This window comes from Pseudochaenichthys georgianus, chromosome 6, assembly GCF_902827115.2.
Source record: "Pseudochaenichthys georgianus chromosome 6, fPseGeo1.2, whole genome shotgun sequence".
Classification (NCBI taxonomy): domain Eukaryota; kingdom Metazoa; phylum Chordata; class Actinopteri; order Perciformes; family Channichthyidae; genus Pseudochaenichthys; species Pseudochaenichthys georgianus.
Window position 1 is genome coordinate 24280899 of NC_047508.1, and position 14300 is coordinate 24295198.

The 14300-nt window shown below is 39.5% G+C and overlaps 3 protein-coding genes across 4 annotated transcripts in view; all 3 read right to left on the reverse strand.

Annotated features, from left to right (window-relative positions):
• ergic2 (ERGIC and golgi 2) overlaps window positions 1-1219 on the reverse strand; it is a 10653-nt gene extending 9434 nt beyond the window's left edge. The window contains exons 1-2 of the mRNA XM_034085912.2: window positions 720-1219; window positions 49-157 (exon numbers count right to left, since the gene is read on the reverse strand). Coding sequence (XP_033941803.1) covers window positions 49-157; window positions 720-825 — 215 coding nt within the window. The 5' untranslated portion in view covers window positions 826-1219. The remainder of the gene's footprint in view (window positions 1-48; window positions 158-719) is intronic.
• Window positions 1220-3641: 2422 nt separating this feature from the next.
• Window positions 3642-5973, reverse strand: kxd1 (KxDL motif containing 1). 2 transcript variants are annotated; one of them, XM_034085100.1, is made up of 5 exons: window positions 5858-5973; window positions 5401-5511; window positions 5074-5226; window positions 4772-4818; window positions 3642-4679 (listed from the first exon to the last, which is right to left on the reverse strand). In XM_034085100.1, exons 2-5 carry the CDS (start codon window positions 5496-5498, stop codon window positions 4423-4425), a joined length of 555 nt encoding a protein of 184 aa, XP_033940991.1. In that variant the 5' UTR covers window positions 5499-5511; window positions 5858-5973; the 3' UTR covers window positions 3642-4422. The 2 variants fall into 2 exon arrangements, with proteins under 2 accessions (XP_033940991.1, XP_033940992.1); XM_034085101.2 differs by lacking the exon at window positions 5858-5973 and having other exon boundaries at window positions 5401-5532.
• An 883-nt stretch (window positions 5974-6856) lies between these two features.
• On the reverse strand, window positions 6857-14179 carry sinhcaf (SIN3-HDAC complex associated factor). Its single transcript, XM_034086011.2, has 6 exons — window positions 13997-14179; window positions 11388-11515; window positions 11165-11264; window positions 10956-11079; window positions 10677-10827; window positions 6857-9004 (listed from the first exon to the last, which is right to left on the reverse strand). The coding sequence occupies exons 2-6, from the start codon at window positions 11513-11515 to the stop codon at window positions 8707-8709; spliced, it is 801 nt and encodes a 266-aa protein (XP_033941902.1). The 5' UTR covers window positions 13997-14179; the 3' UTR covers window positions 6857-8706.
• Window positions 14180-14300: the final 121 nt, after the last annotated feature.

Sequence of the window (14300 nt, forward strand, 5' to 3'; positions counted from 1 at the left end):
CCACTAGGTTGAATTACAAAAACAACATACAGCTTTTCTTTCTCTCACCTGCTGTAGTCCTTGTCCACCTCATACTCATACTTCATCCATGTGTTTGTGTACACAAAGAACTCCAGGAAGGCGAGGACAGCCATGAGAGTGAACGCTATCAGAGACACTGGAGAGAGTATCAAAATGAGTCACTGCAAAATTAAAGTCACTCCTTTACAGAGTTGGAATGTCACCCAGTACACTTAATCAAGTACTGAACTGAAATACACATTTGAGGTACTTGACTTGAATATCCAAATTATATATTTCATTTCAAACCTTTATTTAACCAGATTGGTGCCATTGAGATCATAGATCTCTTTTTCAAGGGAGACCTGATGCAGATGTTTACTCCACCTCATAGGTAAATACTGTAATTTCCCTACATGTGTGTGACAGCTTCAGATAACAGTGTTTTTCATATTCTTCCTGTCAAGTGAAAGCATGTATCTCTTACTATACTGATTGTGATTGGCTGTGATAAACTGTAGGATGCAGTGTTTAATTCCTCATTATGACGGGAACATTTGACTGCAGAATAACATATTTTACATTTTAAACTCGTAATACATATTGCTGTTTTGAAATCAGGACCTTTACTAGAATAGAGTATTTTTACGGTGTGGCACTAGCTCTTTAGGGATCTGTAGTATGTGAAGGCTTCGTGGTGCTGTATGTATCCGTGTTACCTGTCCCGCCGCTGGCTGTGGCCTCCACATAGCTCTCGGGGACTTTGGGGAAAGCGTCCAACTCCTTCACAAGGGTCAGAGCCTTCTTCTTGGTGAGCCTCCTCATGTCAGGAGCAGCAGTCGAGCAGCTTCGGGTGAGTTCCTCATAAAGTGGGTTAGTTTTCTTGCTGGTAGTTTGTTCAGTAGTAGTATTGTCACTGTGTCTTCTGTGTGATGACGGTTAACATCACAGCTGTTAGCAACCTAGCTGGCAGTAGCACTGATGTGAGTAAAGCTAGAAAGCTAGCCGGCTAGACATGGCTACGGGCGGCTGGTCGACGTAAAATAATAAAACAATATTGTACAATTAGCCCAGTCCAAAGGGCTTTTATTCACAGTGAAGCATAACAATATCCCAAAACGGGAAGTAATGTACCTGTAGTGTTGTGAGCTAGCTAGCTACAGTGCTGTTCTACATCCATGGTTCAACCCCATTGTCTGGAATAAAAACTGCCTCTTTCCGGACTCAGCGCCCTCTGGCGGTAGCTATCCATAACCGTTAGTTACAAACATACAGCATTGTAGAACCACTGTCGAAAAGTACACACCTTTCTTTTAATTAAATGTTAGTGCTTTTATATGAAGATTTCTATTAAATAATCCGCAGTCTTTTAATCGTTAACTATTTTATATTTCCATATCACATTCCTACTCCAAATCAGTGCAGAACTGTTTAACTATGGACAAGTAGGAAACAGTTATATTTAATTAAATGTTGGTGCTTTTATATGAAGATTTGTATGAAATAATCAGCCGTTTTTTAATTGTAAACTATTTGTTGTACACAATAGTTTACTAATACTGCCGATTATTTCATGCAAATATTCATATACAAATACAAAAAAACATTAAAGGTGACATGTCATGCTTTTCCGGTTATTGCCCGTCCCCTTGTGTGTTATGAAGGTTTTTATGCATGTAAACGGTCTGCAGAGTCAAAACCCTCAAAGTACACCATGTAGGGAGTAAAACTCTAAAACAGAAAATACCTCCCCAAAACGCCTCGTTGGAGATACGCCACTGTCCATTTGATTCTCCCGGGTACATCATGATGTCATGTCGTCCCCGGAACGAAATGGACCAATCCGTGGAGCCGTTACGTTACGTCCGCGGAGCCGTTACGTTAAGCCCCCGCTGATTGGTCCAAATTAACCAATCCACGGACTTCCTCACACACTCAGTGCATGCAGCTCTGCTGATTTCTCCTCCCTGGCTGCAGGCTGATAACGGCCCGTCCACACAGCGGCGTGCGTTGACGCTTCCCCATTCACTTTGAATGGGGTGACGTCACTTTTAGCCGAAATGCATCGTGGGAAGCGACGTGGAGCGTAGCTGGCGTGGCTCGCTGCAAAAGTTGAGCAATGTTCAACTTTTGACGCCTCGGTGAGGCGTCAGCCAATCGAATCATATGCCAGTACAAGCTCTAGCCAATCAAACCGCTGCTTGTGTGTCAGGGGCGGGAGATTCATGTGATTGGTTGTTGGTCGAGTTTCAGACACGCCCGCCGGCAAGCGTCAGCGCACGCCGCTGTGTGGACGGGCCGTAACAGACAGTTGGGATCGTGGCGAAATTCTCTCTGCAGACCCATGCTCACAGCGTTTATCAACCTTTTTCTTACTCAATATCAAGCCACACTTATTGTTTTTACTTCGGCTGTGACTTTGTGTGTGCTCAGGGTGAGTTTGGCTGTGTTTCGCTGTGTATCGCCAAACAAGGAAATCACACCTCCACGGAGCTTAGCGCGATTCACAACGTCCCGACCAATCAGAGCACACTGTGCTCACAGGGAGTGGGGGAGAGCTGCAACGAGCCGTTTTGTGGAGAGAGTGAAGACACATACTTTACAGAGATGCTGTATGCGAAACCAATGTGAGTTTGGAAAATTGCACAGTATAAATCTATTCTAGTAGACCACAACAATGGAATTATGATCAGTGGAAATGGCCCTGACATGTGACCTTTAACATTCTATAATAGGAGGTGTCCTACTTGTCCAATGTATCTAAACTGCTACATGGAGTCATTAAGTCATATGACATGGAAGCTAAAACAAAAATGTTTTGGGACTTTTCAATAAAAAGAGGTGTCTTCAACTTCCGTTCACTCCCTTGTGGGAGAATTCATTTTTACTACCTTAAATATTTCATGTGATAGTATGCTCATATAGTGCATATTTGTAAACAAGTGTTTGCCTCGCTCAGATTATCCTGCTCTGTGCAGTATACTGGAATATTACATGGCCCAATGGATGGATTATGAGATGCTGCCCCATGCATAAACACATAAATCAGATTAGTCTTATTATTTGTAACATATTTAGAGGCCCACTATTGCAATGTGTCAATTATAAACATAACTTTGTTTGTATTAAGAGCCCATATTTCCTAGAAAAGTTCAAATGAGTTATGCTACTCGCAACCAATTGCCACACTGTGATCTTTAGTCTTTTGGGTTCTTGGGTAACAGAGCCATTTGTGTTGACCATATTTACTGCCTTGATGCTTACACATTGCTGGTTGCTTACCTTCAATTCTGTTTAAAATGTAATATCTTTCTCTTTGCATCTCAATTTTTATTAAAAAAAAAAATCAAAGTACAACATTTGTCAAAGATATTGTTCATATACTTGAGCCAAAAACAATTTTCAAGACACAATAACAAATCTCATGGAGGAATTTTTTGTTATTCTTTCGTTTTTGGAGAGTCAATACAATAATTATTATGACAGTTATTATTATGGAGCAGCTTTAATATCTGATTATTAAACACTGACTATATGCTTTTCAAAGAATCAGGAGCTATTTTTTAAATCCACAAAATTAAACTGAGATGTAAAAATATCCCAAAAGCAAATGAAGCACATTTTAAAGACGGGACTTTCCCTTTTACACCAAAACTGTATCTTTAATGTTGATCAAGGGATGATTGGACCCTCCACCCACACAGCCTGGTTTCCAGCTCTCCTCTCAAAGAGCCTCTGCCCTGCTCATGTGTTCTTGAGTAGTTTGCTGAATCACTGACATTCAACTTTTTCACTGCGATGCAAGGTGGACAGGTTTACATATAGCATCAGAAGAAATGCTGCTTAAAATGTTTATGAATGCAGTAACAAACATATTTCCTAGTTTTAAAGGGGCCTACATAATTATAATGCTTCATTATGATGCTATTGTAATTGTGAAAACAGTAGTAGCTGTGATTCAGGTTGAGAACATTAATAACTTAAATGTTAATGTATTTTAAGTAACATAAATCATGATGGACATCATGAGAGATTTCTAAAGTCAGGTGTGCATCTCTTCAAACAACAAATAACACTATATGCCTATTACCATTTCATAAGGGAGGGCTTTCTTACTTTCAGTACTAAAGATATATACATCTATAGTGAGACACTATATCACTTCAAGTATTACCTGCTTTTCTTTAGTGCTATGCAGGCATAAAACAAATAATCATGCCGATAAATATCCAGCGTCCGCAGACAGTTCATAGCCACATCTAACATCAAGGGTTGTGACGCTCCTCCAAACAGATAATGAGTGGAAAAGTCAGCAGATATTGTTGAGGCCAACACAAACTCAAATGTACATCATGACCTCCTGCTAAAATCGTTGTAAGGTTGAAGCTCAAGAGGCTGAAATCCATTCCCATTATGCTCACTCTATTCTGCAGGTACAGAGTCCGGACCCTCGTCCTGCAGGACAGCTGTCTCTAAGCCATCGGAGGTGGGCGTGTCAGGCGGCTCTTGAGAGAGATCTTCAGAGCATCGGCTCACAGTGGGTGAGATCACATCTGGACTTGTGTCACAGGACTCTGTGCTTTGATCCGAAGTGGCTATTGTGATGGTTCTGGCAGCACTGGGGGGAACTGGATCAAACTCATCGTCATCGTCCTCCAGGACGGGTGATTCATGAATATCTGACAGACAAACAGACATATCTTAGACAGGATGTTTTAGGGAAGTTTACTGAGGTTATAAAATGACAAATGGGAATAAATTGCTAACTTACTGCTGAAAGCTTCTGGGTACTGCTTAGCAATCTTCCCTTTTAGTGTCCTATAGGAGCAAAGAAGGCCAATAAACAGAGGTGTGTGAAGTATGTGTGTGTGTGTGTGTGTGTGTGTGTGTGTGTGTGTGTGTGTGTGTGTGTGTGTGTGTGTGTGTGTGTGTGTGTGTGTGTGTGTGTGTGTGTGTGTGTGTGTGTGTGTGTGTGTGTGTGTGTGTGTGTGTGGTGTGTGTGTGTGTGTGTGTGTGTGTGTGTGTGTGTGTGTGTGTGTGTGTGTGTGTGTGTGTGTGTGTGTGGTGACATACCTGATCCTCCTAAAGACGCTGTCCAGATCCTTTTTCATTTCCACGAGGGTGCGAGTGTGGAGAAGGAAGCGCTCGTTCATCTGCTGCAGTCGCACGTTGGAGAGCCCGTTGAAGTTGATCAACATTTCATTGGTTTTCTCAAAGCGGTCAAGCCTGTTTACACAATTTTTTCAACAAAGCAACAATTATCTTCAGATATAGGTTTTCCAAGAACAATGCGGATCTTAGAATAACTGCCACATGCAAGGAAAATGACCTGCCACACAACACATCCATTTTATATTTGGTAATAATGCAAAGTAGTAGAAAAGCCACTCGGCAACTCACATGTGTCTCTGAGCCTGGATGATGGCGTTAACATCCTCAGAGTTGACCATGCTCAGCATCCTGTTGCAGAACACGCCAGATGCTGTGGGCTCCACCATTGTTACAACAATGCTGCAAAAACAAACCTTTATTTAATAGAGCAAGTAGTATAATATGATTTAGAAGAGCTCATAAATATAGTTTAATCATAAAACGAATGGACACAGTCAGTTACTATTCTGTATATAGACTATACAGTATTTGGTTAAATTCAGTAACTGTAGCACACTTGTCTTTTTCTACATTCAAACCCATACGTTTAGTTTTGCTGTGATATTGTAATGCATCATTTTTAACGGTGATAAACTTCATTAACGTTCAGCAAAGTCCCCTGTTAGCATCAGCAACCATGGATTATCGTTAACGTTAGCTGCTGAGCTAAACTACCGAGCGAAGCAACACAAGCTATGTTAGCTACCTCTCTATCTCCGAGGATGTTTGCGTCGACCTCTGGTTAATTTATTAGCAGATTTGAAACGATTCCTGCAGCCCAGCTGGCAGTAAAATAAAAACAAAGCACTTCCGTGTTTTGTTTTTTTTACTTTCCGGTCATAGGACCACCGTTTCCGCTACGTTAAAAAGAAAAAGTCCTTCCTTTTTCTTTTCTTTATTTAAAACTCCGCAAATTACAAAAGTACATTAAAACAAATCTCATCTGGTTGGATCATTGTTAATAAATAACTTAATTAATAACAGGGAAACTAGTAAACAAAATAATTGGCACATCATTGGTAGATTGTATGTTATCTGGTGTTAAATAAAATGTGTTTTTGTTCCATTTTATTTTATTATTTAGCCATTAAGTAAAAAAAAAAAATAGTCTTTGGAATATGTTTACTTTAAGTATGTATGTTGAACATGGGAACATACCATGGAGTTACATTTTATACTATTAGATAATTAAAACAACATTCAGAGGTACAATTAAAAAAAAAAAAAAGGCTGCAGCCCAGAGAGAACATTAAAATAATACAGAAATATTTTTTTTTGAGTGACGGGGGGATACAGAGTAGGTCAGGTGCTTTTAATGTATTTCCACTGTGCTTCAAGACTGCAATAATGAACAAATAGCTTAATATTTACAGGAGTACATTTGTGTATTATTCATTTCTATATCAATCACTTCAACAATATTATTTATCTTGTGAAAAAAAACTTGGAAGGTTCCTGTGCGTTTTATGTAGTGTCTTGGTTATATTTGGTGTTTCTGATCATTTCTGCAACATTTTAAAAGCTTAATAGGAAAGGAGAAATGTCTTGAAATGTCATATGAAAATGAAGGGCTCCCATGTTTTGCTTCTTCTGCGTCTTCTCAAATGCAAAAAAAATCTAAAGTTGGATCTGAGACTAATACCTGATGTTATGTGGTATATAACACAAACACAGCATCTCATATTCAATAACTCCATACTTCCAGAAAATTCACAAAAGTACTTTTATTAAGGGACAAGTAAAAAAAGTACATGATTTATAAAAAATACAAAATTGCTTTGTCTAACTTGTAAGCTAAGTAAATGCATAGCAACAGTACATGCAAGTCTAAAGTTAGATATCCTACAATTCTGTAACATTGTTAAGCTACAGGCTAAAAGGGAAAAGTACATTTTGGTTGCAATCTATCATTCAGTCTACATGATACATATCCAAAGTGATGGTACAGAATAAGTTAGGTTGCACGCAACTCAACTGATGAGTAAATAAATACTTAACATTTCACAAATATTGACATCCGGTAATTCAACGCAATGTTAAATGAAGCCTGCGTGAGAATTACATTCGATTTCTGAAGTACAAAATCATTCTACATTTAAGCTAAAGATGAAAATAATTCATAGTATTACACTTCTAAGCAGGGATGCAGTGATACAAATAAATATGAAATAAATAAATAATGAAACCCATACAACAGCCGCATGGCTTACCCAACCCCTTATGTACATACCACACCCTCTGCTGCCGACTACAACATCACATGTATGAAATTTCCTTAGTGTTCTGTTTGACATAAACATACATACAAATGACCTCGGACAAGCACAAGTGTCCATAGAAAACCTGCATTGATTTGACATTGGGTGAATTTCAATGTGCTTTGGCTTTCGTTTGATAAATAAGGTAATATTAGGCTATATATCACAACACGTTTGTGGTATAGAAGAGGCAATGGCATAGAATTTCAACTTGTACAAAGTTGTTTACCTATCCTGACCCAGGAATGAAGGGAATCACTGATATTGTTATTGTTGAATGACTATAGACCGATTTTGTTTTACTGTTGTTTTGTGTGGTATTGTTATGCAAATAATTATTTTTCCTTTTTTTTCTTACATATAAAAATAAGTTAAAAGTTCAGAGAAATGGATCGAAAAAAATAAAAAGCAAGATTTACAGTTTATATAAGGCCATGCAATTTTAGTAGACTCATGCATCAGATCGTTAGGTCTTTGGGATGAGTGGGCTTGCCATTCATGCAAAATGCACTGTGTGTTTCTGAGGCCACAATAAATATACTGTCCCTTGGAGTTCCTTAATACCAATCCAGAATGAACACTAGCACTGTCTGTAACACATCATTAAGGCTGGTGTATTTGCTGTTGAAGCTGTGAATAGGCCTTGTTTAAAGGGACCCACACAGGTATTTGCACATGGAGACAGTCTACATAACAAACTCGTTGATAGGAATGGGGGTGAAAAGACAAAAACAAAAAGGGCTACTGTACAGGTCTGTGCTCTGTCAATGTAAAGTGTCATTCATTCCAAAACAAGATATCCACCCTTTCAAAAAGAGCCATCTACTCTCAAAAAAGGAAGCAAAACTAATGCCATTATTTATTAACATATATGCTCCTGAAATATCCACACTGAGAATGGATTCAGCTGTATGTTTGAAAAGTTGAGTAATGAATTTCAAGTAGCACCCTTTTCTCTGAGTTAGTGGATGTGTTTTGGAATAAAATCTTTTGAATGTACCAGCAAACGAGAGCTCCAGCATTTAATCTAAAGTAGTTTAAAAACACTGCGGAAAATGGTCCATCGTTAGAATGGGATGAATATTAAATACAAAAAAAGCGTGGAAAAACAACAGTTCATAAGTTACCATTGAAACAAAATAAACAAACCTCCAACATTTGTATGGAGAAGACCAAAGGATTTTCAGCTGCTTTATGATTGAAGGCAATCTGAGGCCACTTCTTTCTGTAAGTGCTTGAGAAAAAAAACAGCTCCTCAAGATTTCTTCAGAGATGTGTGCAAGGCGGAGTTTTGAGTTTACCACCCAGCCTCCATCCCCACCGTAACACATAGCTGTGCAGGCTCTGCAGCTTCCTCACACCTTGGTGTCTCCTTCACTTCCTCTTCCGTCTGGGATTCATGCCCGCTGACATCCACCTGCCCCTCCTCTATCTCCACCTCTTCCTCCTCATCTTCCTCCTCCTCCTCTTCTTCCTCCTCCTGCTGCTGCTGCTGCTGCCGTTGTTTGTTACGGCAGCATGGTTTGAACAAATGGGGGTCGATGAGCACCTCCCCGAAGCGCCCCTTGTAGATTATCCCACAGCACACCTTTTGCCTAGACAAAACACAACACATTGCATCTATTCAAGTGTGTGAAGCAACACCAAAACAATTAAAAGGGTCCTTCTGTGTCTTTACATGCTTTCGGCCATTATTAAAAATGGAGTGAGTGAGTAACTTTGTTATCCTTGCATGCCTCTAGTAAACAAAGAAATCGAAACCTAAAAAGATTCTTGAGGAATTGATGAAATAGATATCAAATCAAGTTTTATTATCAAGTTTTATTTATATAGCACATTTATAAGCGATTTTTGGTCGAGCCAAAGTGCTGTACATATAATAAATATATAAAATGATATCGAAACATCTTTTTACAAACTCACACAACTCCTGCAGTACAATTACAATCTCATTTATCAATTTGTATGCTCTGTACTTCTCAAACATATGCATTTTTTCAAAACCATACTTCTAAAAACACTTGAATAATCGGTATCATGCTTGTGCAGAAACACTACTTGTCAATGTGAGTACTCTATGCAGAAGTCTTAAATGAATAATTAGTGACGTTTTAGTGAAAATGCATGTGTTTCGAAAGTAGTGATCGTACGACTAGATAAATGAGACATAGTACTGCACAAGTTGAGTGACAGTAGGTAAACATACGTTTTGATATAGTTTTGTTTTGCTCAACAGACCCCATGTTTATTTCAATTCAACAAGAATGTTCTCCTTTTTTGGATTATTTTCTCACTGTGGAGGTGCATTAGAAAAACAGTTTTCTTCAAGATAACACAGGCTGAGTGATTGATATGGAAATTATCCTTTTTAGGATGACTTTTCTTTAAAGTCATTGACCTCTTGCCTTAACAATTCAAGCATGTATCATCTATTATGTCAATAAAAAGCTAATCGATACGGTCAATAAACCACCGTATCTACTGCCAACTCTAAACTCTCCAAAATATACCCAAATGTTACAGACACCTGTACAAGATGTCACACTTCACCAGCAAACATGACTCATATGTTTTGGTCTTGTCCTCGCCTACAAGGATACTGGACAAGCATTTTCAAACACCTTACTGAGGCCTTGGACGTGGTATTGACACCATGTGCAGAAACTGCTATTTTTGGAGTACTACCTGGCCACCGAATGTTGAAGAGGAAAACTAAAGACAGTATAGCCTTTGCATCTATCTTAGCACGTAGAAGAATACTCCTAGAATGGAAATCTTCTATATCACCTAAACATCTCTATGGCTTAAAGATTTAATGTTGTACCTGAACTTGGAGAAGATTAAATATAACCTGAGGGGCTCCTCAAAACTATTTGAATCTGTCTGGGGCTCTATGATAGCCTATATAGCTGAACTTAAGACACTACATTAAGGAGAAAGAGGGGGAACTACGAATGTATGTGTATGTTTTTTTTCTTTTCTTCCTTGTGTCCCTTTTTATCTGTTTTTCTTTTAATATTATCTATCTTCTATATTACTTTACTTTTACCTATACAGGTATCTATTTTATTTAGTTAGTTATTTATTTTACTAGCTAGGACCGGGAGGGGGGGAAAGGGGAAAAATAAATAAAAATATTGACTGTATAAATGTAAACTCATTGTGCCTGACTCAATAAAAAAAGATAAAAAAATAAAAAGCTGACTGAACGTGTTTCTGTAAATCGTAAATAATAAGTCAGTGCTTGTGCTATACTGTCTAACTTACCTCTTCCAGTAAGTGAGGTCCAGAAAGGAGAAAACCGGGGAGCGGCTTGATCCTGGGCTGAGCTCTGAGTCTGAGCCGTCATCTGACAGGTTGCTGTAGCTCGGAGACTGAGCTGGGGAGGTGCTGGAGGTGGTGCTGTGTGCATCTGAATCTGAGGGTGGAACAATGAAGGGGTTATATTAAATATTTGTTGTGTATGAAAAAATAATTTACTCTTAAAGGGAATGAAAAAGAAAGATCCATAAGACATTTATCTGAATGCGAAAATGCAGAACTCACTGTTTCTTTTGAGCCCTTTCTGCAGCCTGCTGATCTGGCTCGGCTGGGCTTTCTTGGAGATGGACTTTATCTTCTTGGGCCTGGAAGTTATCTTTAGACTAGGACCTCCTCTGGCATCAACAACCTGTATGCAGATGAGAGAAATTAATAGTACTACATAAATCAGGTATTTTATCATGACCATGCAATTCATGCAAATCCAAACTCACGTGGTTCCAGTTCTTCTTGGTCCCCACTGGAAGCTTTTTCCATCGTTTTACCAGGAGCACACAGGCGTTGCAGATTTCTCCAGAACGAGTTTCGCACAGCCTACAAGATAATTATAGTTTATTACATAGAAATTACTCAAATCAATAAGGTGTGTTGAAGTGGACACATTAAGGCGGATCTCTCTCTCTCTCCAAACCTCACGTGTTCTGCTGAGTCTCTTACCCAAAACAGCTCCTGAAGTCTTTCTCGTAGCGCTTACTGTCGGTGAAACGAGAGCTTGACGACTTGGCACGGCAGATGCAGCAGCCGTCCAAACTCCTGTACATTTTTGGCTTATGAAAGCCAAACATCTGTGTGCGAAAAATATATTTGAATATTAACATCTCAAGCTCTCATCGGTGTGCATGAAGTGTTATCGGCAGTACCTCCCTGCAGCCATACATATTGTATTGTACCATTTCAGTTTATGTGAATTAATGCAAACAATGCTTGTGTTTCCCACATTCCCCGAGCATTACAAACATTCAGGGTAAGCGATTTTGATGGTGCATATCTCTCCGCTTTGACCCACATGGGGGGGAAGTAGGTCAACAGTCAGACAGCGTGTCAGACAGATCATGTCACCATACTGAGCTCACAGGATGCATGCTTCATTTTGGGAACACAAAATATTAGCACGCACTTAGTCTTATCCTCAAGGCTGCACAGGATACGTTATTTGCTGGTGTTTAAATGTAAGCATATTGCCAGAGTAATGTAAATATTTGAATGTGTGTTGGGGAATTCACTCGTAATGCAATAAACACGTCGATTATGCAGAGGAATTATGATTTAGGTTGCTAGGCAAAATGTCATCTCCACAGCACATGTGGATCTGAACTGCGGCAAAACTGCGAGCCGCGCCCCCCAGACTGTTTTTTTTTTCTTCTTGCCATCAGTCCTCGGGGCCCTCAGAGAGCAGACAGAGAGCAGGAAACATGAGAGACCTCTCACTCTGCTGGTTATATCACACACAACCTAAATTGAACGATGAAGGGGAAATGTAAGAACCATAAAAATGTATTCTGATGTGACTAACTGCAGATATCAGAATTACTACTACAAGGAAGTTTGCATGAGGATGTACATCACATTTGAAATAACTTACAGCAGTAATAAATCTAACATCTGTAAATCTATAATTAAAACTGTGGAACGTTATTATTTATTAAAATATCTCATGTATTATGTCAGTATGATGAAGTCTGTACAATAATACACATCAAGGCTATATCTAGCCTTGCAAAGCCAAATGTAAAAGTATACACATTCTTGGAATTGCGTGTTGTATAGTAGCCTATACTACTTCAGAAACTTGCAGGTGAAGTTTTTTTAAACCAGAAAGGTGTAGGCTAGTTATACAGAATGAAAAGTAACTTATATGTCCATTATATAACAGACTTTAAATTAACCCTCATTTAACAAACGTATTCGACATACAAAAACACGAGTAACAAAATGGTCAAAAGGGTATTACAATATATGTTTTAAGGTATAATCTACGTATTTACATTTGTCATTTTATGTTTGTTTTAAAAATAAAACAGTAACCTTATCAGCTCAGTGCCTGTAGTATACTATTAGTAAGACCACGTATTCACTCGAGTAGCTCATCTGTAAACTGCAGACGATCTCTGCAGCAGAATACGGTAGCCTACGTGACGCAACCCAACATGGCAACACACTTCAGTGTGGAGAAGGGGGTGTGATGCGATTTCCCGCAAAAGCCGTAATATTAAAAGTAAACTGAAAAGATTCAGCTGAAAGCAGTTCAGACTTGCTTAAATAACATGTGTACTTAGTCAAATATAAGAATAGCCCGCGAAATTCGCTTGTTTTTATCGAGAGAAAAGTGCAAGTCGCCAATTTCACCGCCCACTTCAGCGAGGAAGCATGGCATGCCACACGACCTACTTCATGCGCACCCATTTTATGATGACCGTCCCCTGCACGACGATGCCCGACTTCCCTCCCCAACATAAACTTTATGTAGTGAAATCAACTAACGCAAACACATTTCGGAAGGAAACGTCGTATGTTCAACTGTAAAGGAAAGCCTTTCCGAGAGAATCGTGAAATTTGATCTTTACTCTTTGTTATTCCACAGCCGCGTCACTGCAACAGTCCACCTTCAACTACATGTGCACGAAGTTGAAAGCGAAGGCATGCTTAAAGTCGGTTTTTGTGCTCTTTTTAAACACTAAACAACATTTTCTTGTACCCAGCGTGAGTTTCAGGAGGCGTTCATGGCCAGTTTAGTGTTTGCGGTGGCTGTTTTGTTGACAGCGGCGCCCGCGTGCTGAGACGCATCTCTGGTCCGGGTGGGCGTGAGAGATTCAACTTGTCTTATTTAGCAGGAGCAGACTGCAGGCGCACTACCACAACAATGTGGATATTAATGCGTTTTAGAAGAGTGTGTTTCCGACCATAACAATCTCAGTAACCGACTTTAGTCAAATTTCGGGATTTTAAAAAGGGACGAATTTCCTCCGACAACAATAACAACAGCCATCTCTCGTGCCTGCGTATGAAGCCAATTCTGACACTATTTAACACATTTTCGCATACAACTCGCCTTCTTCACACTTTGCACGGTTACTTTGACTGTTTATAAGGCGAATTACACATGGAGTTGACCACCCAGCCGGTGTTGCTGCAGGCCTGAAAAGAGCAATTGTTCTGAGACAACTCGGATCTTGTTTTAAATGTCACATCTGAACATACAGCGAATACTTTTAAAAGTAAAGCTTCAAAGATCAACCACACGTTTAGAAATCAGATGCGGTCTTTACCTTGTTGCAAGCTGCGTGGATCTGATACAAAGTAGTATTCCTTACAGCGCGGTGCTACGATGTGACTATTATGAAAATCAAGCCGCATCAGTAGCCCGCTCCCTTGTTGATGTCTGCGCCTGTGGACGGGACTGGATAGTTGTGGAAACACTGCGCATGCGTTGTATCCACACCTCCATTTCAGAGTAGGGCAGAAGGCTTTTTTCTTTTTCTTCAATCAAAGCATTTACATAAACGACGTGTGACGTGTCCGTGCGTCTGCATGCTACTGGCCTTATAAGGATGGGAACATTGCGCGGGAACA